We start from the raw sequence: 22,797 nt of genomic DNA on the forward strand, positions 1-22,797 counted from the left end.
TGCAATGTGAGATCTTGGCTCCAATAGGTATGTTTTTCCTTACTAGAAGATCCTATTCCTTTTACCATTTCCTCAGAGAAGTTATCAGAAGTCTAACAAATAGGATCAACTTGCATTCTGTTTACCACTGCCATATTTTGATGTACACACTAATACAGGTGACCTTTTTGTTTTTGGCAGATGTTATCACAGTCCACATGTTTTCTAATTACCTTATCAGAAAATAATAGAAATACTTTTGGAGTTAACTGTCTGGCACTGCTGAAATCAATATTCTCTCTTTATAGAGGGGCATGCTATGAAGGAGGGACTACAAACCCACCCAGATATGGTTATAAACAAGAGAATATGCAGGCAAAAATCTGCATATAACTATGAATGTGTTATATAAATGAACTATTTGCTTTTAAGATCAGTGATGACAAATCTGACACATTCTTTTAAGCTGTACTGTACTGTCACATTTTGATATGTCTGTACAGAGTATATATGAGTCATCTTAATAAATCAAAACTGATCTAGCAAAACAACACTGTAATTACTGCCAATACGGCCAAACTGCATACAGAATCTAGAGGATATTGCCCTGTTAGTTTCAAACACTGGAATCAAAGTATGCTCTCAATTATTTTGAGCAAATTCTATGGCTTGTGTTCTACAGGTCAGACTGAATCATCACAATGCTTCCCTCTGGCCTTGAAATCTACAAATCTATGATTTTTTTTTCTTTTTGTACTGATTCTTAATTCTAATGCCACATAAGCATTCTCATACTTATTTGTGGGGGGTTTTCTGCCTTAGAGTAGTAGTAATGTGTGACAGTTCTTCAACAACCAACAACTCTCAAGGGAAAATAGCAGAAAAACCTTACCCAATTAAAACTGCACAGAGAATTTTATAGAACCAGAATAAAGTTACCTGAGTTGAAATTTGGTCACAATAGTGGTGTTGAAACCATTGAAATATGGTGAAATATAGCATGGGAACTGTGACTGATAAGGGTGATGTGGTGGTATAATATATAAATGTATTGATTTATATGTTTATTATACCACCACCCAAAAGCCTCAGAAATTAAGGCCATGGTGTGCTTGGTGTACAAACCTAGACATAAACACTGTCCCTGCCACAAGTATTAAATAGAAAGCTTACATGTAAGAAAATATATGCAACTCTTATTTATATTAATGGGAGTTGCACGTGCTTGTCAGAAAAGAGGGTCTGGATCTTCGAGTGGACCTTGATTTCGCATCGTGTGTTTAGCAATCCTGCATCTAAAAGTACAGAAGAGCAATGGGTTCGAGTGACTCAGATGGAAAAGTGATGTTTCTTGAATCACCAACAGCAGTTTTAAAGCAGTGTATTTCTTACACTGACTTCCTTTTGTCTTTAATTAGTAAAAGAACATGTTCCTATTGCTTTGTTAACCATTGCTGTGCAGACTTTGTGTCAGCAAACTACAGCCTAGAATTTAAAATTAGATGGGAAATCTAGAAAGATGTATGGCCAGATATTCCAAAGTGTTTAGCAGTCCTCCGTGGCAGCTGATGCAAGTTGTCCAGAGTTTAAAAAGTATATTCCATTTTGCTGCCTAAATGAGAGCAGAGTGCTCCTGAAAATTTGTCCCTAGAGTTCAAAATCCAACTAGTTCAAAGTCTACTAATGAGTTTAGTGGCTCTAGGAAAGGCTGTTCTTTAGAATGAAAATAGAATTGAAAAAAAGTGGGGGAACAAAAAACATTTGCTAATGAGAGCTTCGTACTAATAGCTACAAGCAGTCCCCGGGTTACGTACAAGATAGGGACTGTAGGTTTGTTCTTAAGTTGAATTTGTATGTAAGTCGGAACTGGTACATATTTTGGGGGGGGACGGGGAGTTGGAGTTAGGTGGAAAAGACCCTGATTCTCATACAACTTCCTTATTCTAAGAAAAACACATACTGTTTTGATATGAAGAGTTTTTTGGTTGATATTTTAATTAAAAATTGATCATAAGTTTCAGTGTTTCATGCTATATCCAAATCTTCCTTTTGGGGTACCTGAAAGATCCCAGTTATTCATTTAATAGTCAGAATCTTTGTTTTTTATAACTAAAAAAAGCTTATTCAATGCATATTACTGTTCCAAATAGAATTTGCTACAGATGGTTCAGTGAAATGGGTATTAAGTGTAATCAATAGTCATTGGAGAACACAGTGAAATATTGATACAATCAAAGCTGTTGTTGTATTCTGCTGAGCAGAAAATGGAAATCCCTTCCTGTGAAGTGTGTGTGTGTGTGTGAATTTATCCACAGGATTAATTTTAAAGAAAAATTCTGTGTTGGGAACAGGAGTTTAGCCACAGGTGGGTCCTCATTGTCCACTCACCCACTTTGCAACCAGACCCATCCCCTCGGGGCTTACCCTGCTCCGCTCCAGCCAGGGTGTGGGGTTGGGGCTTATCCCCTCTTCCCTTCTGTCCTGCTCCCCATTCTTGCCCACCCACACCACTGAGTAATTTTTCAGCTTCACCTCTGCCAGGCTGGAAGGGACTTGTTAATTTCACGTGACGCTAACAAGATACTTGCAGCTCTAGTGCTGAAGAGGGAAAGAGCTGTTGCTCCCAAGGTGGGGACTGTAACACAATGGGTCTCACTGCCTGCTGCTCTGTTCCCTAGGAAATTAATTTTTCCACTCTGGAGTGCCCCCTTTTGGCTGGTGTCTTGTTCCCCCCAGCAGACCTGCGTCCTCCGCGGTGAGAAAAGCCGCTCCGCGTCTCCCTAGTCTGCTGGGGGGGAAGCGCCCCCCGCGCCGTCAGAGGCGGCGACAGTGGGGGAGGCACCCCGCACTAGCTGCGCCCCCCCCCTCTCCCCCGTTTGTAACTAGGGATCTGATGTAAGTCGGATTGATGTAACCTGGGGACTGCCTGTATAATGCCTACTTCCCTTTGGCTTTTGTATACAAGTATTTTTCAGACTTCCAAATAAGGTAGCATTGAGAGTTCTGGACCCCCTTTTTCCTCTTCCCCAAATCTCATGTTGTAAATTTTTGATTTCCATGTGAGCGGTCTCATTTGTACACTTGAGAGTAAATACACTTACACTAAAATTAGTGGGAAGTCAAAATAAAGCCTAAAGTTTATATTGGTTCTCCTTTATGTTAATGAAAAAGCAGCCTCATGAATTTACCTTGTTTAGAACACCTGAAATAAGGAACATAGCCACATAAATACCTCCTGCCATGATATGAAATTTGGGTCTAATAACGTACCAGAATTAAAAATATATAGTGACTAAGTTTGTTACAAATGTAGCTGGTACCCTTTCTGGCAATTTGGCTAGTGAATCATCTCTCCCTTTCTCTTTGGCTTGTATCTTTCATGAGATAAATAGTGCAGATTTCACTACAGACATTAGATTTTCTATACCCTTTTGGAAAAATTGATTTGAAGGGCCATTTTGTAGCTAAGCATTAGGGCCCTGCATTTACCTGCATGACAGAAATAACTGCATTGACTGGACTTTTACACTGTTGCTTGTTCTATTTCTTAGGGTTATGCGGGCAGCTGAGGAGACAACATCAAACAATGTGTTTCCTTTCAAATTAGTTCATATTAGCAAGAAGCACAGGACCTGGTTTTTTTCTGCCTCCTCTGAAGATGAAAGAAAGGTGAATAACTTCCCATGACCCAAGAATATGTTTCACGAAATGCGGGGAGGGAAGAATATTTTTCCATAGGAATTTAGCATTTGGGTGCCAAATTCCCTTAATGTGATTTGACCACCTAACTCCTTGGCCTCATTTGAAAAGCCCAGCCCAAGTTCTCACTATTGTGCTAGCCAGACACTGGTACAACATCTCATGACTTCATGTCCTGATTTTTAGTTTAAGAAATAAACACTATAAAAGTTTTTATAAATATGGGAAATGACTTTGTGAAATCCTCGCTCATATATAAAATGGTAATATTAAATTACAGGTTGTACCTCCTGCACTCTCTAGTCTGGTGACATCAGTGGTCCGGCAGTACCATGGATGCTCCTGGACCAGAGAGCCCAGGAGCCTAAGGCCAGGGCATCAAGGTCAGCAGCCCAGTTGGAGGCAATGCAGGACTGGGCCAGAGTAGCCTCCAGCAGCCCCCAGAATCATGGGACTGGTGTCCCCACAGCAACCCCAAAATGGGGCTGGAGCCAGAGCCCCCATGGGCTTGAGGCTGGAGCTGCGTGAGGCTGGGGCTGGAGCCCTGATGCTTCCCCCCAGCTGCACAGGGCTGCATGGGACTGGGGCTAGAGCCCCACAGCTTCTTCCAGCTGTGCAGGGTTGGGGTTGCACAGGGCTGGGGCTGGAGCCCTGAAGCTTCCTCTGGCTGCACTGGGTTGGGGTTGGGCAGGGTTGGGGCTATACAGGGATTGAGCTGGAGCCCCTTGGCTTCTCCCAGCTGCCCTGGCCAGGGCTGGGGCTGTGTGGGGCCAGGGCAGGAGCCCCAACCCTGCTGTTGGCCCCAGTTTATGTGGGGCTGGAGCCCCAGCCCCACTGCTGCTCCTAGCTGCATGGGACAGAGCCCTGCAAAAGGAGCCAGAATCTGTGCTGCCCAGGGAGGGCAGCAGTAGCTGGGCAAGCAGGCCAGCCAGGTTGTGGGGGAGGGCAGGGCGGGATTGCCTGGTGGACCAGCTGCCAGCAATGGGTGATGAGCTTGGGGGCCAGTGGCAAAAGACCTCCCCTGGTCTGGCAAATTCTCGTTTGGGACCGGTGAGATCCTGACAATGCCAGACCACAGAGGTCCAATCTGTTCCTGTCTTTCTAAGTCGGGGTGGGCAAAACGGCCTCAACAGGCTGGATCTGGCCCGCCAAGTGAGTTGATCCAACTGGTGGAGGCCCTGCCCCTCTTGCCCCCTGGGCAATCAGAACTTGGGGGCAGGGGGAGCATGTGTGAAGTCTCCTCCCACCCTGCAAGGGACTCAGCAGTTAAAGTCAACTTCCAGCTGCTGCTCAGCTGGCAGTTGATTATAGCGTGGTACTCCTTTGTAGGGTGGGGGACAGGAAACGAGAGACTTCATGTGCTCCCCCTCCCTAGGCTCTGATTGAACTGGGGGCAGCAGGGGGAGTACAAGAAATCTCCTTCCACCACCAGGGGCACAGATACCTAGAGGGAATCACCAGCTGTTCAGAACAGCTGATGGTTCTCTCTGTGGGTGGGCAGGGGGAGACTTTGCGTGCTTCCCCACTCCAAGACCAATCAGGGTCAGTGGATAAGGAAGCAGAGAAGTGTCCTAGTCCCGCCCCTTCTACCTGAGGCCCCGCCCCTTCAGGGGCAGCCTGGGGCCACTTCAGAAATTTCTGAAGTGGCCCCTGTCAAAAAGTATTGCCCGCTCCTGTTCTAAGTATCAGTTTGAGATCTGTAGACCAGAAGTTCAATGAGTGGTAAGCAACATTTAAAGACTGCTATAATATATGTTCAAAGCACATGTGAATTAACAAACCCTCACAACACCCTTGTGAGTGAATAAATGTTACTATGCAGTTAATCCATAATTGCTAGCACCATCATCTCTTCAAAGGGCAGACATGTTGTACAGTAAAACTCCAGTGGTCCAGCATCCAGTAGTCTGGCACTCCTGATGGTCCAGCACCATCTGGAACCCAGAAGTGCTCTGGGCAGCCGGACAATTGGAGCTGCTCTGCCCCCGGCTTCCCTGATTCAGCTGCTACTGAAACTTACCAGCGGCTGACTCGGGGACGCCAGGGGCAGAGCAGCTGGAGTGCTGCCGGGTTGGTCCCATAGCGTTGCCCCTCGGCTGTACACCGGGCTTCCCGTAGTCAGCCGCTGGTCAGTTTCAGCAGTGGCTGACTTGGGGACACCTGGGACAGAGCAGCTGGGGTGCTGCCGGGTTGGTCCCGCAGCGCTGAGGGGCGCATCCCCCCCCACTCCACCCCAGATCCCTCATAGCCCCCCCTTCCTATAGTCTGGAATATCTGATAATCTGGCACCCCCTGGGTCCTAAAGGTGCCGGATTATCAGAAGTTTACTGTAAGTGCTTTACAAAAAACAATAGAGTAAGTTGTTATATTTACTTCTTTTAGAACTGGATGGTTTCACTGAGGCGTGAAATAGATCACTACCATGACAAGAAGGAAACAGTAACAGATTTAAGGTATGCATCTGCTAATTCTAGAGTCTTTCATAATTCTTACACTTTTATCCAAAAATCTGTAGTGACTCTAGGAAAAGCTGTTTGTTCAAGCAGGCAACTTATTTTAATTAGTAATTTCTGCATCTAGTGTCTAAAACCCATTGAGGGGATTTAGACTAAGTGCTTAAATATCTTTTAAAAATGAGATTCGGGCTCCTAAATTAGTTGGTGGTGTGATGCTGAGTATAGTAACACCTAAGAAGTACCTTTAAAAATCTGGGCCCATTCTTTGCACCTGATGACAAAATATTCTTTTTTGTTCTACTACCGTTAAATAATAGCAAATGCAGTTATTCCTAACTACATAAATTAAGAGACATCACAACAAAAAATAAATCTTTTTTTTAAGAGAACTTAAAATGTCAACTTTATAAAATGAGAACTATTTATCTGGCTATTAAATGAAAAATTAGTCTAGATCAGTTTTTCTGCTGCTTTCAATTTTCTCATACCAGCATTTGCTAATATGCTGTTAAACTGTATGTATATCTAATGTTAGATCCACTTATGGCAACGATGCATCTCTTACTATAAAATCCTTTTCCTTTTCTTTGTGTAGTGACTCTGGTTCTGACGCAGACAGTTTCTATGGCTCAGTAGAACGCCCTATAAATATCAATTACTCTCATTCAACGGAAAATGAAGGTGAGACTTCAATCTTGAATGTTTTCCTCCTAATCCCCATCAATAAATGAGACTTTTTGATCACTCCTGCCTCTTCAAAACCACTCTAAGTTTGCAGCACGTTTACTCGCTTTAAAAAAATGCAAATACCTTATATTTCATAAGAATGCTTGGCCTAGTAATACAGTAGAAAATTATTAATGCCTGTGAGAACATAACCATAGATGCCAAATTACAATTATTGTAAAATAAGTGACCCTGGGGTCAGATCCTGAGATGCTCAGCAGCTTAGACCTCCGGTTGTGTTCCGAGTGATTATCAATCAATTTAATGTCAGAAAGTTGTTCTCTTAGTCTGATAGAGACTGGGATTGGTCCTGTCTTGGACAGGGGGCTGGACTTGAAGGCCTTCTAAGGTCTCTTCTAGCTCTATGATTCTATGACAGAAAGGTGAAGATACTTTTTTTTACCATTCAGCTGTGTGTCTGTCCTATAGGGGAATGCTCAATTATTTTTGTTAAAGTTCTCCAGCCTGTGTTTGCAGGTGTTGAACTGCAGTATAGACTTTATAGCCCTAATGATTTGCAGGCTTATGATCCTCTTGTATGTTCTCACTATACTCCCTAGGCCTAGAGGCTTGCCTTGCCTTCCAATTTGGTGTCTGCCCTTGCTATATTTAGCTCACAAAAAGTAATTTAATATGGAATATATTTGGGTTTTAACTGGAAGTGTGGGCACAGCTAAAATGATACTAGAGATGTCCTAGGGACTGATTTCCTAGCCAAAAAACATGTTAGGAAAGGACCCTCCAGCCTCCATAATCAGCCTTGTCATGATTCATTTTGGTCCCACTTTAGCATTTTTCCTTTTACTTTTCCCCATATCATCCTGGGATAGCACACTCGGCCCTGGTCTACACAAGGAGAATTATTTTCAAGTAACGCCCTAAGGTCCAATTTATAAGTGGGGCGTCCACACTACCAAGCCCATTATTTCAAAATAAGGGGCCTCTTATTTCAATATCTGTACTCCTGCTTTCCCCGGTGAATAACACTAATTTCAAAATATGCTATTTTGAAACAAAGTTACTGTGGACACTCTGGTGCCGCTATTTCGAAATAATTAGTCCCCAAAGAAATTCGAACTAATTACTCCCCATTGCTTTCTAGGGCTCTAACTCGAGGTAGCACGTCCACATTAATGGAGCCTGCCTTGGACTACTTTTGAGGCTTCACCGTAGTGGGGACTTGCTATTTTGATTTTGTAAAATTGGGAGGCAAGTCAAATTTAGTTATTTCAGAATAATTTCCTAGTGTAGACATGCCCTGGAGGTGCTGCAGCAGGAGCACCCCATCACAGAGGAGGAAGGGAGTGCTCCTGTTACACCAGCAGACTGATCACTGATTTAGGAAAAAGAGTGAGACTTCAAAAGGAGTCTGTCCAGCTTCCTTCAATCCTTGTAAAGCAGGGGGAAATACAGTTGTCATGGCTTTGAATAAGGATGTGGTATCTCCCACCTACATGTATGCTTCCTCTGAAAGGAGTCTGCAAGGAATTTGAGATATTGAAGTTTAATATTTTAATTTACAGTTAGTTTGATAATACCAGTTTGTATCTGTCTTTCTCGCTGTCTCTACTACACACATTTCTCCAGTTAAACACAATGAATATATTCATCTTCTGTCTCTTGACATAATTGTTTCCAACCACAGGCTATCTTCATCTTACGTGGTCCCACGTAGGACTTGAGGCAAATTCCTAAACCATTCAAGCTGCACAATTAGTAGCAAGTTTCTGTTTCCAGAGCCAGATGGTTAATTTAATCTGTTGTAAATCACTGAACTTGTCTCTTGACTCATTTATACAATTTAAACTTTTTTTTTATTGAATACTAAGTTCTAGTGATCTGTAATATGGCAATGTTACAGTGTCTTGTTCTTTCTGCAGCTGATTTCTGTTTACCTGGAACAGATCCCAGCTCTAGAATGTACCTTACTTTCTCAGGTGTCATAGATTGTCCTAAAGTGGGATACATAATATTTTTGCTCTTCCAATGTCACCAATGCTTAGAGATTTTCTTGGTTCGTAGTCTTCATTCTTGCTCATTCCATTTAGGGTCAGGGATTTCTGTCTCCAGTCAGTTGATGACAGAATATAAAGCCCTACAAAGCGCTGACTCTGTAGTTGCTCCAGGGCTGGAGCACCCACAGAAAAATAGAGGGTGCTCGATATTCACCAGCCACCCACGAAATAACTGTTCAGTGGGTCCCTCCAATGTTCTCTGTAAGCTGGGTATTGCTCGAGAGAAATTCAAACCCTGCCCAGCTGATTGCCAGAACGCCCACAGCTCAGTTTTTGTTTCTATTGGTGGTGCACATGCCTCTGTACACATAAAAAATATTCTGCATATGGATGGAAAAGATTAGAGGGAACATTGGGTCTTACCAGTTAGCTTCTTCCCCCTCCCTCCCAGTGCCTCCTACCCATGTGCTTATGATAAGCTGTCTAGTGGCAGGTAGGAGGCAAGGGCAAGGAACAGAGGTGGCAAGAAACAGGGCAATGGCAGAGCACGCTTAGGAGAGGGAGTGAGGGCAGAGCCTCGGGGAAAGAGAAGGGAGGTGGCAGAGTGGGGCTCGAGCACTCTCAGAGAAAGCTGAAAGTTGACACCCATGGAATCCCATATCCTGAGCAGAAATAGCTAACATGACTTCATCTTCTCTCTTGTATTTTCTCATGTAATGGAACCAGATTTTCATTTATAAAAAAACTATACATATTTTATGAGTGAATCCCACTGGGTATTTTTCAGTGTTAAACACATACATTTTTGTATGCAGATTATGAACAGGAAGACGATGAAGAATCTTACTTACAGCCAGATTCTACAGATTTTGGGAGGCCAGATGGTAAGAGGATATTTACCTGTCATAATACCTTTTCAAAATCTCAGATAAAGGCGACAGTCATGTGAAATATAAAAACATCTAGAGGCAGATGTTTTCACTCGATATTGCTTGAAGCCCTATAGGTAATTGCAACAATTACAAAGTATTGCTTAAGTGGGCCTTATCCTGAGAGGTACTCAATGTCTAACCTTCCAGTGAAACTAGTGATAGTTGAGGAAGCCACAAATATTAGAGAAAATGCTGTGTACCCTAAAAGATTGTGCATTTAGACATTATCAGACAGCTGAATATTGGAAGGTCTTCCTGCTAGTCCATAGGTCTGTCAGAAGAATGGATGATTCTTTTCAACACAGTTTTGGACTTCCTTCCATCCTTACATAGGCTGTACAACCAATGAAGTTAATGTGTCTTACACCTGAGTAAGAACTGCAGGGTGTGGCCCATAGTAAAGCCTAGAATTTTGTTTCGAAGTTAAGTGTCCATCTAACATGGAGACACCATGATGCTAGGTGCCCTAATATAGCCTAAATCAAATAGAAACTTCACTCCAAACAAAAGGAGAGTAGAATCTTATTTTCATTTTTTAAATTTAATTCCTATGTTTTCTGGGCTTTTCTTACACAGACAATATGATCCTCCCACCAGCCTACCCACCACCTCCAGTCCCTCCCATCAGGAAAATGGCTTATTTAGAGACAAGGGCACGCTCCTTCACAGGCCAGCCTACTGGGCCTATACTTCCTCCACCACCTCCTAAAAGAAGCTTACCTGATATAAAACAAGAGGACCTCTTCAATACAAGGGGAGAATCCCAGGTTCACTGCAGAGCCGAGTCAAATTCAAAAATACAGTCATCAAGTCGTAGAATAAATGATCTACCGCCACCCGTGCCCCCTATGCCTCATCTGAAAAAGCCTGCCTGCATCAAAGAAAGCTGTTTGCCATCAGCAGAGATTCGACCTCTAGCCCATATACTAACTGCCAGTGAAGGATGTGAGAGGCTAAAACAATTGAACCTTTCTCCACGGCTCCCGCCTCCATTACCAAGCTACAAACCCAAGCTGTCGGAATTAACTGAGAAGCCAGTGGAGGCCAGAGCACCAAAACAATATGGTAAACCTGGACTGTTCGTGCCACAAGTGCTGCCTAAACCACCTGTACCTGTTTCCAAATCTATACCAGAGAAATCTTTGCTTCCTCAATTACAGTAAGTATGAAAACAGATGGTAGTAGCATGATCCAACTTTCTGTAGTATGTTTGCCAAATTTACCAAATGATATCTCTGATACTTAGCTCATCAGGTCCAAGTCAGCATTCTGCCCCCCCTTCTGCCCCCAAGCTTTGCAGTGAAGTTACTGCACATTTTTGTCATGTTCAACGGTGACTGTAAATAAACCAGTTTTTGGTTTTGGTCTTGTACATGAACTTGATATGTTACTTGTCAAGGGGATATAGAATGGATTCAGTTTGGATGATTCTAGATGGCATGAAGAAGACTAGGGTGTAAATGCGTATTTTGCCTACTCTCCCCTAAAATGAGTAATGGTGACCAGATGTTCAGTGCAATCAATATTAAAAACAAGGGGGGAGAAATGCAAACCAATATAGGGAAAGTTGTCAGGGCCTTGCAAAATTTAATCCTAGGGAATTTAGGGTACTAGCTGATGCCCTTTTGGAACTGTTAACAATTTTCTTTGAAAACTTGTGAAGGATAGATAAGGTCCCAGATGACTAGAGGAGGGCAAACACATTACCTATTGTTAAAGAGGGGAGCAAAGAAGATCCTGGGAATTATAAACTAATAGTCAGCCTTACTTTGATTCCTGAAAAGACACTGAGACAAATTATTATACAATCATTTTGTAAGTATCTGGAGGATAGATAATAGGTATATTAGGAATAGCTTGTATGGATTTGTCAAGAGCAGATTAAGTCACTCACTGGCCTAGTGAATGGTGAGGGGAACAATAGATGTGATGTATCTTGATTTTAGTAAGGCATTTGGCATAGTTTCCACCTTTCCTCCCACCCAACATAAGGTAAACAGAGAAATACAATCAAGATTAGTGGTTTTCAACCTCTGGTCCACAGACCCCTGTGGATCCATAGATTATCTTTCTAAATCTCAATTTGAAATTTTTTAGGGATCTGCAATTGAAAAAAAAGGTTGAAAATCACTGATACAAATGAAATTACTATAAGGTGGGTGCAGTTCTGGTTGATAGACTGTATCCAGAGTTTGCTGACAATTTGGGTGGGTGTATCTTTCCCACCGAGATCAGTCGTGGGTCATTTTCATTAATGACTTGGATAAAGGAGTGGAAAAAATGCTTACAAAATGTACAGACAACGCCAGCCTGAAGGGGATTGGAAGCCCTTTGAAAGACAGAATTCAAAATAACTCCAACTAATCAAGGTCAATCTGAAATCAGCAGGACAAAGTAAGTGAAGACAAGTGCAAAATATTTCAGTTAGGAATGAAAAATAAAATACATGACTACAAAATGGGAATAACTGGCTAGCTAGTAGTACTGAAAAGGATCTGGGGTAATAGCGGATTACGAATTGTATGCAAGTCAACAATGTGATGGAGTTGCAATAAAGATGTAATATACTGAGATCTGTTAACAGGAGTATTGCATGTAAGACACAGGAGGTAAATATCCCATTCTGCTTGGCACTGATGTAGTAACTGAGGTACTGTGTCCAGATCTGGGCGCCATATTTTAAAAAAAGGATGTGGATAAATTGAAAGAGTCCAGAGGATAGCGACAAAATTGATAAAATGGTTTAGAAAGCATAACTTATGATAGAAAAGGTTCATTTAAAAAAAAAGTGGGCTTGTTAGTCTTGAGAAAAGACAACTATCTAAAAAGTCTTCAGATACAATAGGGCCATTATAAGGAGGACAGTGATCAATTGTTCTCCGTGTCCATGAAGGAAGACCAAAAGTTAATGTCCAGTAAGAGACATTTTTGGATAGAGACTAGGAAAATTTTTCCAAAAAGGGTAGTTAAGATCTGGAATAGGCTTTCAGGTGAGTTTGTGGAATTCCTCCATCTTTGGAAGTTTTTACAAATAAACATGTCAGCAATGGTCTAATGGTTTACTTTGTCTGCTTCGGTACAGGGGGCTGAACTTGATAACTTTTCAAGGTCCATTCCAGCCCCATATTTATATGATTCCATGTTTAAAAATTGCTGCATGAAAAAATCTGTCTGGAAGTTTTGTGGTATTTCCCTACCGTCTTCAGAGTATGAATGTGTCTGCTATTCCTTATGAGGCATTATATAGTCATTGATGATGTCTGTGTAATCTTAACTGTCCAGCATTTGAAAACTTTGCAACAAATTGTGACTCTTGGAAATATTTAAGGAATAAATATTAGACAACATAAAATAAAGCACTAAAGAACCAAAAGTATGTCTTGTCTGTATGGGGTTCTGCTGAAAAGATACAATAGAGCCTTAGACTGTAGTTTGTAAAAAAAAGCCTTTACAACAGGATTTCACCATGAATTGAAAAAATAGCTTTAGGCTCCTAAAGCACATTATTACATGCAGGCTCATACACAGAATAAAATGCATGCTTTAGTATAAGTACATTCCTTAGTCAAGGACATGGGGTATATCTGTAAAAATGTTCTTAGAGATGAAAGCCTCAATGCCCATTACATTGCTCAGTAGTTTTGAAATAAATATAAAAACTGTTAAATGCCAAATATGTAACTAACAGAAACTCACATCTGGTAGTGCTTTTATTGTTTCAATACTTTTTCTGCAGAAATGTTCTTCAGTTTTGTTCTTTCTTCCAGGAGATCTCCACCAGATGGGCAAAGTTTCCGGGGCTTCTCTTTTGAGAAACCAGCATTACCTTCAAAGCAAAACAAGTCTGATGAAGATTCTGATGAAGATTATGAAAAAGTAAGATCATATAGCATATTACTGAAGAGAACACTTCTGAGTTTCAGGGAGTTGTAAATTTTGGGCTTGAGTCAGGTACATAAGTTAAGAAGGAATCTGTAGAATTAGTAACAGCACTTCACTTACACATACTGCTCCACTGCACTGTCCAGCTTTGAGAGAGATGGTAATGTATTTTGGTTCTAATGTCAGATGCACAAGTATGTATTAGCAATTTTGAAGGAACACATGCAGGGGTCGGCAACCCTTCCGAACTAAAGAGCCAAACTACATCAAAATTCAGAACAAGTGGTCAACAAAGAGCCATATAAGAATGCCCATTCGCATGACTGAAAATATACAACTTAATATTATTGATAATAGCATAAATGAAACCTTGTACTCACAGACTTTATTTAATGGGACTTCTGCTGCTGCATTTTTTTGCATTTCTTTGATAACATCATAACTGGTCAAATCCAGCTTCATGCATGCATTCAGGCTGTCTTCTGTCAATCTTATGGCAGGGGGATGGAGATATGGGGGTGCAGGAATTTGGGTTGGGATATATTAGGGGCTTAGGGCAGGGCATTTGGGTGTATGATTAGCTCAGGGCACAGGGTTGTGGGGGTACAGCAATGTTATAGCAGGAGCCTGGGAGTATGGGATATGAGAGTCTCCAGGCAGGGACTTCAGGTGTATATGGATTCAGGGTTAGTGTGTGGGAGGGATGCAGGAGTGTTATGACACTGAGGCCCAGTATGGGCTGGGCCCCAATTGGGGGCTTGTTGGCCAGCCTTCATTTTTAAATAAAGTAAAATATTATGTCCAACAAAAAAGGTTTCAAAATTGTCTTTATTTATGGCAGAAGTGGGGAACCTTTTTTGGGTCAGGGGCCATTGAGTTTGGGTGAAGAGGCATTTGTGATGCAAGGCATGGGACTGGGGTGCCCAAGTTTGTATTGTTATCTAAGGTAGGAAGGGGTTGTGACCTATGTCAGGAGATTGGAGTGCAGGAAGAAGTACCAGGGTTTGGATTGTGATCTAGGGCGGGGTAATGGGGTGAGGAAGGGATGCCGGGGTTTGGATTGTGACCTGGGGCAGGAGGGGACTGTGATCTGGGGCAGAGAATTGGGGTGCAGGGTCTGGGCGGAGGTATGGGCTCAGGAGGGCAGCAGAAGGTTTGGGTTATGTGGCTTGGGGGGAGGGGCTGGAGTACTAGAAGCGGACTGTTTTGCCGAGGCCTGCTGTAGTGCCAGCGCAGTCTCCCTGCTGTGGGGGCAGCAAGGGGGGGTGGGCTTCAGCTTCAAAAGAGCCATATCTTGCTCGCATGCCATAGGTTGCTAACCCCTGCTCTAGAGAATAAAAATGTAGTAACAAAGTCAGGAGGTCGTGGGTGTAATTTAATTATACAAAATACTTGTACTGTAAAAATTACCTAGAAAGTCTGGGCCTGAGTTTAGAGACTCCTAGAGAGCTGTAATATGCCAATTCAACTTGTAGTTATTTCAGTCTTCTTTTTAAAATATTAATCTCATAATTGCTGTTTACCTTCCTTAATGCATTTTGTTTTTTTTTTTAAATTATTGTCTTAACAGGTTGAGCTGCCTAATTCAATATTTGTCCAGACCTATGAATCCACTGAAGTAGAAAGGTAAGATTAACTTTTTTTTTGAGAGTTGCTTATAAATCCTCAAATGAAATGACATCTTGTCTAGAAAGCCATGTTCTGAGAGTTAAGACTAATAAATCAAACTGAGATTTCAACTGAATTCATGAATCAGTTTACCATTTGTTTGTGTATGTATATTACAAATCTTTTAAGATGAAAACCAGTGGATTTAGGAAAACTAATTAAGTATTTACAGTATTGACTATAAAGTAATAATTCAAACATTTATACCACTATTTGACATCATATCTGGATTTCCCTGCTGTGACAATGAATTGTATAGGTTTGGCATAGAGTTCGCTAGAACTTTTAAACTGTAGGTAACTGATTCAAATTCAGCCCAGATTTATAGTGTCTAAAAGACATTACATGACTTAAACTCCAGTCATCTGAAGAAGTGGGCTGTGCCCACAAAAGCTCATGATACCATCTACATATTTTGTTAGTCTATAAAGTGTTACCAGACCATTTGTTGTTTTTCAAGTTTATGACTTATATTAAATGAATTTAATGGTCTTAGTTCAGTTCTCAGTGGATAAGTGTCCTCAACAACTGCTACCATAAGCTTGTTCTCAGTCCTCAGCAGACTCCAAAGTTTGTGGAGACTGAATTGTTCCCTCATACTCTGACAGTGATCCGTCAAAGTAAAAGCTGGGTAATTTGGGGATGAGGGGAAGGTTTGAGAAAATTGCACTGCTACTATTTGTTCTCTATTATTTATTTATGGTACTATTCAATATATGCTAATTAGTTTAGAAAAGCTCAGGAACTTGATCCAAGATGCTCTAAGAAGCCAATAATCTAGAGGCAGAGAGGTAGGGAAAAATAGGCAATTTCACTTGCATGCAGGGACAATGATTTGTTTGGGCTCCAGAATATTTTTGGCCCAAAGTCCTAGCCCTAGCAAAATTTGGGGCTGGGTCTCTGCCCTCGTTCATCTCCCATGGTGCATCCCCTGGCCCTGCCTGCTGTCCCTGGGTAATTTTAAAAGGGCCTGCACATCTCCTCCTCTACCCCATAAGTGCAGTGCACTTGAAGTACTTGTTTGCTCCATGTGCAGCTGCTGGCACATCCTTGCGGCTCCTGGGCAAGGATGTATCGGTGTGTCTGCATGCTGCGCCTGCCATGAGCTGTCCTGTGGTCATTGGGAGCTGCAGGGATGGTGCTTGCTGGCAGCACATGGAGACCCCTTGGCACTCCCACCTATGAGCTGCTGCCAGAGAGTAGTGTCCCAGGTAAGCCCCACACCCCCTCCAACCTTCCTCCCTGAGCATGCATCCCTCCTTGAGTATGCATCCCTCCCCCCACATCTCTCCCACCCTCAAAATCCCTCCCAGAGCTTTCCCTACCACCCATATTCCATCCCAGAGACTGCACACCACACACCCTCCTGCACCCAAACTCCCTCTTAGAGCCTGCACCCCTTTCTGCACTCAGTTTGCTTTCCCAGCTCAGAACCTGCATCCAGCTCCCAAACTCTGTCCCAGAGCCTGCACTCTAGACTCCCTCCCAGAACTTGCACCCCTCCCCCACCTAGACTCCCCCCCAGAGCTTTAGGTGGATGTGGGAGTTGCATTCTAGGTACTACCAAATTTCTACAAATCTGCCATCCCTGCTTGCATGTAACTTGATTCACTGGTCTGCAGAGAAATAGAGAGACCTTTATGCTTCAGTGCTACCACTCAGAACTTTTATTGAGCACAGAATCCACAAGAAAATAATTTTAAAGTCTGAAGTATTATGCAAAGATTAATTAACTGAAATCTTCACACTATCCATCTTAGTAGGGAAATTCTGCTTTGATTTCCCAATCTGTGAGTTAGTGATGTTTTGAAGCTCACACAGCAAGTTGGGTAGAGATCCACAGTTGCTTTTTTTTCCAGCCTATGCAAAACCCACTAAGACAGTAGGTCCCAACCTCTGGTCCGCGGACTGGTGCTGAGCCACAAACTGCTGGCTGCCAGGCCAACGCACGCTGCCAGGCTATGCCCACTTGGCAAGGTTCCCTGTAATCTGCATGGCCACGCAGCTGCTAATTTAGCCCCTGCAGAGAACTTCATGGCTGGGGAGAGGCACTCCCTCAGCAGTAGAAGCTCCCTGCTCCAAGTCCATAGAAGAGCATGCTAGTAGGGAAGGGAACATCAAGAGCAGTGGCGGATATAGGGCAGGGCGAGCGGGGCGGTTGCCCCGGGCCCCATGCTCCAGTAGGCCCCGCGCCGGGCTGAAACGGCCACTTACTCCAGCGTAGCCCAAACGGCGGTTTGCACCAGCGCCGCTTGCTCCCGCGTGACGTCACGGCTGCACAGCACAGAACGCAGCTGAGGGCCTGGCAGAGGCAAACCGCATGATAGAAGCTCCAGGTCCTGCCCCCTAGCCACGTAAGTCACTGCCCCGCCCCCTTCGCCTCCCGCCCTGGCACTCGGCTCTGCACCACTCAGCCGGTGCAAACCGCCATTTGGGCTCTGTCAGTGGAGGAGGAGAAGAAGAAAAGAGAGAGTGAGGCAGAAGGAGAAGAAGAAAGGAGAGAGTGAGGCAGAAGGAGAGCAAGACAGGAGGAGAAGAGAAAAGGAGAGTGAGGGGCAGAAAAGGAGAGTGAGGCAGGAGGAGAAGAAGAAAGAGAGAGAGAGAGGCAGAAGAGGAGAAAAGGAGAATGAGGCAGGAGGAGGAGAAGAGAAAAGGAGAGTGAGGCTGGTGGATAAGAAGAAGAGAGAGAGTGAGGCAGAAGAGGAGAAAAGGAGAGTGAGGCAGGAGGAGAAGAGAAAGATAGAGAGAGGCAGGAGGAGGAGAGAAACCTGAAAAGCGCTATTGGCTAGTTTTTTTAATAATGAACATTTAACATTGATATGTGAAACGTGTAATGAAGTAATATGAATACGCAACGGGTGACAAATTGAAACTGATTTGCACATACACTACTACCAGTTGGTTGTGTTTGTGGCGCATGCCCCATGTCACTCACTCCATTTTTTACAGATAAATAAAAATTTTATAAGTGTAAATTTGCCAACAATCCCAAATTATAAAATGACTAGCAGAGCGAGTGATGCAGGTAGAAAATATTTGTCAGGAAGCCAAAAATTAAAGAAGGAAAGAAAACTTGAAGAATGTAATCTCAGTCTAAAAGGTACTATCGAAAAATTTGTTCAAAACACAAAAAAATTAGATGAAGAACCACAACAGTCCCAATCATCATCACTGTCATCACATTCAGATCCAGTAGAAGTAGATTCTGTGGAATTATCCACATTTACTCCAACTTCAATTGCGACAACAGAATCATAATCTGCCATTAACATCAACGTTCACTTCGTCTTCAATGGCACCAGATCTGCCAGATGACCCATTAACTGCAATAACATCAAGGTTATTAGACAAACTAAAGCAAAATCATCCGCTTTTTTTAGAAGAATCCGCAATAGCTGAAGTCAACATTAGTAGCAAAGATCTTACCGAAATTGATTCCAAGTATTCAGAAGAGCTTTCATCAGAAGATGATAATGGTGAGTTAGAATGTGCCCCGAAAAGTAGCATAACCGACTCTGCAAAATGGCCAACTATTCTAACAGATAAAGTCAGGTTGTTTATTGCTGAGCAAGGACCCGCACAAATAAAAAGTTTTAAATTTCCTAGAGATGAACAAAACAGTTCTTTTTCAGCAAATCAATACTCCAGATTATTAAACAATGGAGAAATGATGGAAAGAAGGTGGTTGGTTTATTCTTTACTTCAAGATACTGAGTACTGCTTTAGCTGCAAATTGTTTGCACCAATTCCAATTGCCCTTGTGACTGGCGGTTTCAGTGACTGGAAACATTTGGCTGAAAGATTAAAAGAGCATGAAAATTCACAGAATCATCGTGAAGGAATGATTAAATGGACAGATTTACAAAAACGTTTGAAGAATAAAGTAACTATCGATAAGATGACGCAAAGCATGATAGAAAAAGAGAAACAAAGACTTGTTGCAGTTTTCAAATGTATAGTTGAAATAATTATATTTATGGCGAGTCGAAATTTATCATTCAGAGGAAAAACTGAAAAACTTTTTCAATCCCATAATGGAAATTTTTTTGGGAATAATTGAATTATTAGCTAAATTCGACCCAGTGATGGCAGAACATGTATACCATTTTACAGAAAAGGATACTCGAAACCATTTTTTGAGTCACTTAATTCAAAATGAATTAATTATATCAATATCTGAAAAAGTTACGAAACGCATAATTGATGAAGTAAAATGGGCAAAATATTATTCGATAATATTAGATTGTACTCCTGACATCAGTCACCAAGAACAATTATCGATGATACTCCGATTTGTGAATATAGAAAATCAAGATTTTAAAATAGATGAAAAGTTTATCAATTTTTTAGTTGTTGATGATACAACAGGAAGAGGGTTAGCAGAAAGGTTAAAAAAATTAACTCCAAGATGTAGGATTAGATTTAAAGGACTGTCGAGGACAAGCTTATGACAATGGGGCTAATATGAAGGGTAAAAATGTAGGAGTGCAGGCTTTAATTTTACAAGAAAATCGAAGAGCCTTTTATGTACCCTGTGCTTGTCACAATTTGAATTTAGTGTTGGGAGATATTGCAAAATCGTCCATGCAAGCGGTGACATTTTTCGGGATAATACAAAGGGTTTACACAATTTTTGCGGTGTCAACAGCAAGATGGGATGTATTTAAAAGACATGCTCCTCTACTTTCACCAAAACCACTTTCGGAAACTAGATGGGAGTGCCGTATTGAAAGCGTTAAAGCAATTCGATTTCAAACAACTGGATTGGACAATGCTTTAAGTGGACTTTTAAATACGGTAACGGATCACAAACTTAAATGTGAAGTACTTGCTGTCAGAAAGCATCTAAGAACATATGAATTTTTAACCAGCCTTGTTATTTGGTATGATGTATTACTTAAAGTAAATACTACCAGCAAAATTCTGCAGAAAACAAATATAGAAATGGATATTGCTTTTTAAATCATTTAAAGTATCTTGTTTCATATTTGGGGGAATACAGATCTTCAGGATTCCAAAGTGCATTAACTACAGCCAAAGAGATGTGTGATGAATTGAACATCAATCCAATATTTCAGGAAAAACATCTAACAAATAAAACGAATATGTTTTCATATGAGGGAAATGACAAACCTATTGAAAACACAGAGGAATCATACCGAATAAACTACTTTTTGATAATTGTTGATTCTGCTCTTGTTTCTATGAAGAAACGATTCGAGTTGTACGAAAATCACAAAAACATATTTGGTTTTCTACCTGATATGAAAAGCATCAAAGGAATGGATAAGGACACACTAAAAAAACATTGTATGGATCTTCATGTCAATCTACAAGATGGTGACTCCTGTGACATTGAAGGTTTAGATCTTTACGAAGAGTTGCAGAACTTTTGTAGAATTATTCCAGACAGTTGTATTACAGTTCATGATTGTTTGAAAATAATTTGTTCGAACAATATGGAAGACATATATCCTAATATCTATATCACTCTTAGGATACTTCTAACTAGTCCAATGACAGTAGCTTCGGCAGAGAGAAGTTTCTCTAAATTGAAACTAATAAAGAATTACTTAAGATCTACTATGAGCCAGGAGCGTTTTGTAGGTCTTTCGATTATATCGATTAAAAACGACCTGTGTAAAGAAATGGACTTTAAGGACATAATTGAAGAATGCGCTGCCAAAAGAGCTAGACAGTTATAATAGACTTAAATACAAATGAAAATGTTTAATTATTAATGCAGAATTTTGTTTAAGAATGACTTACAATATAATTAAAATAAAAAAATTTTCCAACTAAATTAAATTCTATCGAATTTACCCAATTCACATTTAATATGAAAATAGCCGTCAATTTGCGCATTTGACACCTTTTTTCTATTTTTTCTCTAAAGGGGGGCCCTGCGAAATTGTTCTGCCCTGGGCCCTGCAAAACTCTCATCCGCCCCTGATCAAGAGGGAGGGAGGAAGTAAGGACATAGCTGGATAGGCGCTCTCTTCCCTCTCTCCAGCAGCAGCCTTATGTTTTGTTGGGATGCTTTAAAAAAAGGCCTCAGCAGCCAGCCAGGCAGCCCTCTGTTCCCTGCCTTCTTTCCCTTCCCTTTCTCCAGCGGCAGCCTCATGTTTCGTTGGGCTGCTTTAATAACATATTTTGGATAGCCAGTGATGTGTTATGTATGGTTTTTTTTAAGGTGGAAAGCAAATAGTTTGGGGAGGAACAATAATATCTGTTACAATTAAAAGTGTGTGCATACAGATGCAATGTAAAATAACACGACAGCTTAAAATTAATTAATGCCAATTAATTATGCCAATCAATTACAATAATAAGTATGTAAATGTTTCTATGCTGGTCCACCAAACATTTTTGAATGAGTTTGCCGGTCCGCAGTTTAAAAAAAAAAAAAAAAAAAAGGTGGGAACCAATTCACTAAGACATCACTACCTCCTTATATGAGGGGACCTTAAGGAGCTGCTTAGGGACCCTAATCTTCCTCAAATGTCCATTATCATTTGTCTATGAAACTGGTTTTCCAGTCTTTACTCAATTCTTAGGCTAAATCCTTACAGTAACTGAAATGAAGTATTTTCTATCCTAAATCTGTGATGTTTGTTAGTATTTCCTGTGATATTTACAGTTTCCATATCATTTTTAGGATGTTCAAAGCTATCAATCCAAGAGGACATCCACAAAATGGATTATATTGCATTAGGAATTCATCTACCAAGCCTGGAAAGGTAACTCACAATACAGGAACCTGTGCTTTAAGTTAATTAAATGAAACTCCAATTAATCATTACTTGCAAATTAGCAATATTGGAATTCAATTACAGTAATGTGTTCGCAATTGAGAGATGCTCTTTTTTTAAGAGGGAAGTCTGAAGGAAAAGCTGTACATCCTAACTTGCATAATGCACACTGTTCAGCTATTTAAAAGAAATGTAACTGATTACTCAAAAAGGGTAGTTTTGAATTTTTTCTTCATAAATTGGTTAGGAAGTCTTTTTTTTTTTCTGCATACTGAATATAATGTTGCTTTTTTCTTTTTCAAGGTATTAGTTGTATGGGATGAATCTGCTGAGAAAGTGAGAAACTACAGAATCTTTGAAAAGGTTGGTATAAATGCTGTATATAAAAAGGGCTTCTGTTATATACACCTGTTCCCATTACCTCCAAACACCCTTCCATCTCCATCCCCACCCCTTATGCAAAGAGAAAAAAAGTAAAGCTAGGCCTGAACTGCAAAAATCAGATCTGGATTTAGAGCCTTAGATCTCAGATCTGAGCCTTTCACTTATGAAGATAGAAAGCCTGTAATGTTCAGATTCAAATATCTTCAGTAAAATCTTAGGGTGTTTGTATCCCTAGGTTTGGTTTGGATTTATCGTGTACGTGATATGAACTAGGTACACACATAAGTTTTACAAAAGAGTGGTCTGTTCATAGTTCTGTGGATGCTGGTTTTTGACCATGGGGATGTGGGCTTTTTTAGGTCCC

At 41.3% G+C, this 22,797-nt stretch overlaps 1 protein-coding gene and 1 long non-coding RNA gene across 11 annotated transcripts in view; one reads left to right on the forward strand and one right to left on the reverse strand.

The window, feature by feature from the left end:
* SH3BP2 (SH3 domain binding protein 2) overlaps nucleotides 1–22,797 on the forward strand; it is an 89,273-nt gene that overhangs the window by 63,982 nt on the left and 2,494 nt on the right. For 7 of the 8 annotated variants that reach the window (XM_089777781.1, XM_075930862.2, XM_075930859.2 and 4 more), the window contains exons 4-12: nucleotides 3,531–3,648; nucleotides 6,061–6,131; nucleotides 6,730–6,815; nucleotides 9,631–9,699; nucleotides 10,324–10,906; nucleotides 13,515–13,623; nucleotides 15,200–15,255; nucleotides 21,956–22,037; nucleotides 22,353–22,412. In XM_089777781.1, the coding sequence (XP_089633907.1) occupies nucleotides 3,531–3,648; nucleotides 6,061–6,131; nucleotides 6,730–6,815; nucleotides 9,631–9,699; nucleotides 10,324–10,906; nucleotides 13,515–13,623; nucleotides 15,200–15,255; nucleotides 21,956–22,037; nucleotides 22,353–22,412 (1,234 nt within the window). The remainder of the gene's footprint in view (nucleotides 1–3,530; nucleotides 3,649–6,060; nucleotides 6,132–6,729; nucleotides 6,816–9,630; nucleotides 9,700–10,323; nucleotides 10,907–13,514; nucleotides 13,624–15,199; nucleotides 15,256–21,955; nucleotides 22,038–22,352; nucleotides 22,413–22,797) is intronic. The other variant, XM_006134705.5, reaches the window with a different exon arrangement.
* LOC106732793 (uncharacterized) overlaps nucleotides 1–22,797 on the reverse strand; it is a 63,908-nt gene that overhangs the window by 26,012 nt on the left and 15,099 nt on the right. For all 3 annotated transcript variants that reach the window (XR_012904412.2, XR_012904415.2, XR_012904413.2), the window contains exon 3: nucleotides 13,444–13,573. This is a non-coding gene — a long non-coding RNA (uncharacterized LOC106732793). The remainder of the gene's footprint in view (nucleotides 1–13,443; nucleotides 13,574–22,797) is intronic.

Source organism: Pelodiscus sinensis, chromosome 4 (genome assembly GCF_052426305.1).
Source record: "Pelodiscus sinensis isolate ZL-2025 chromosome 4, ASM5242630v1, whole genome shotgun sequence".
Taxonomy (NCBI): domain Eukaryota; kingdom Metazoa; phylum Chordata; order Testudines; family Trionychidae; genus Pelodiscus; species Pelodiscus sinensis.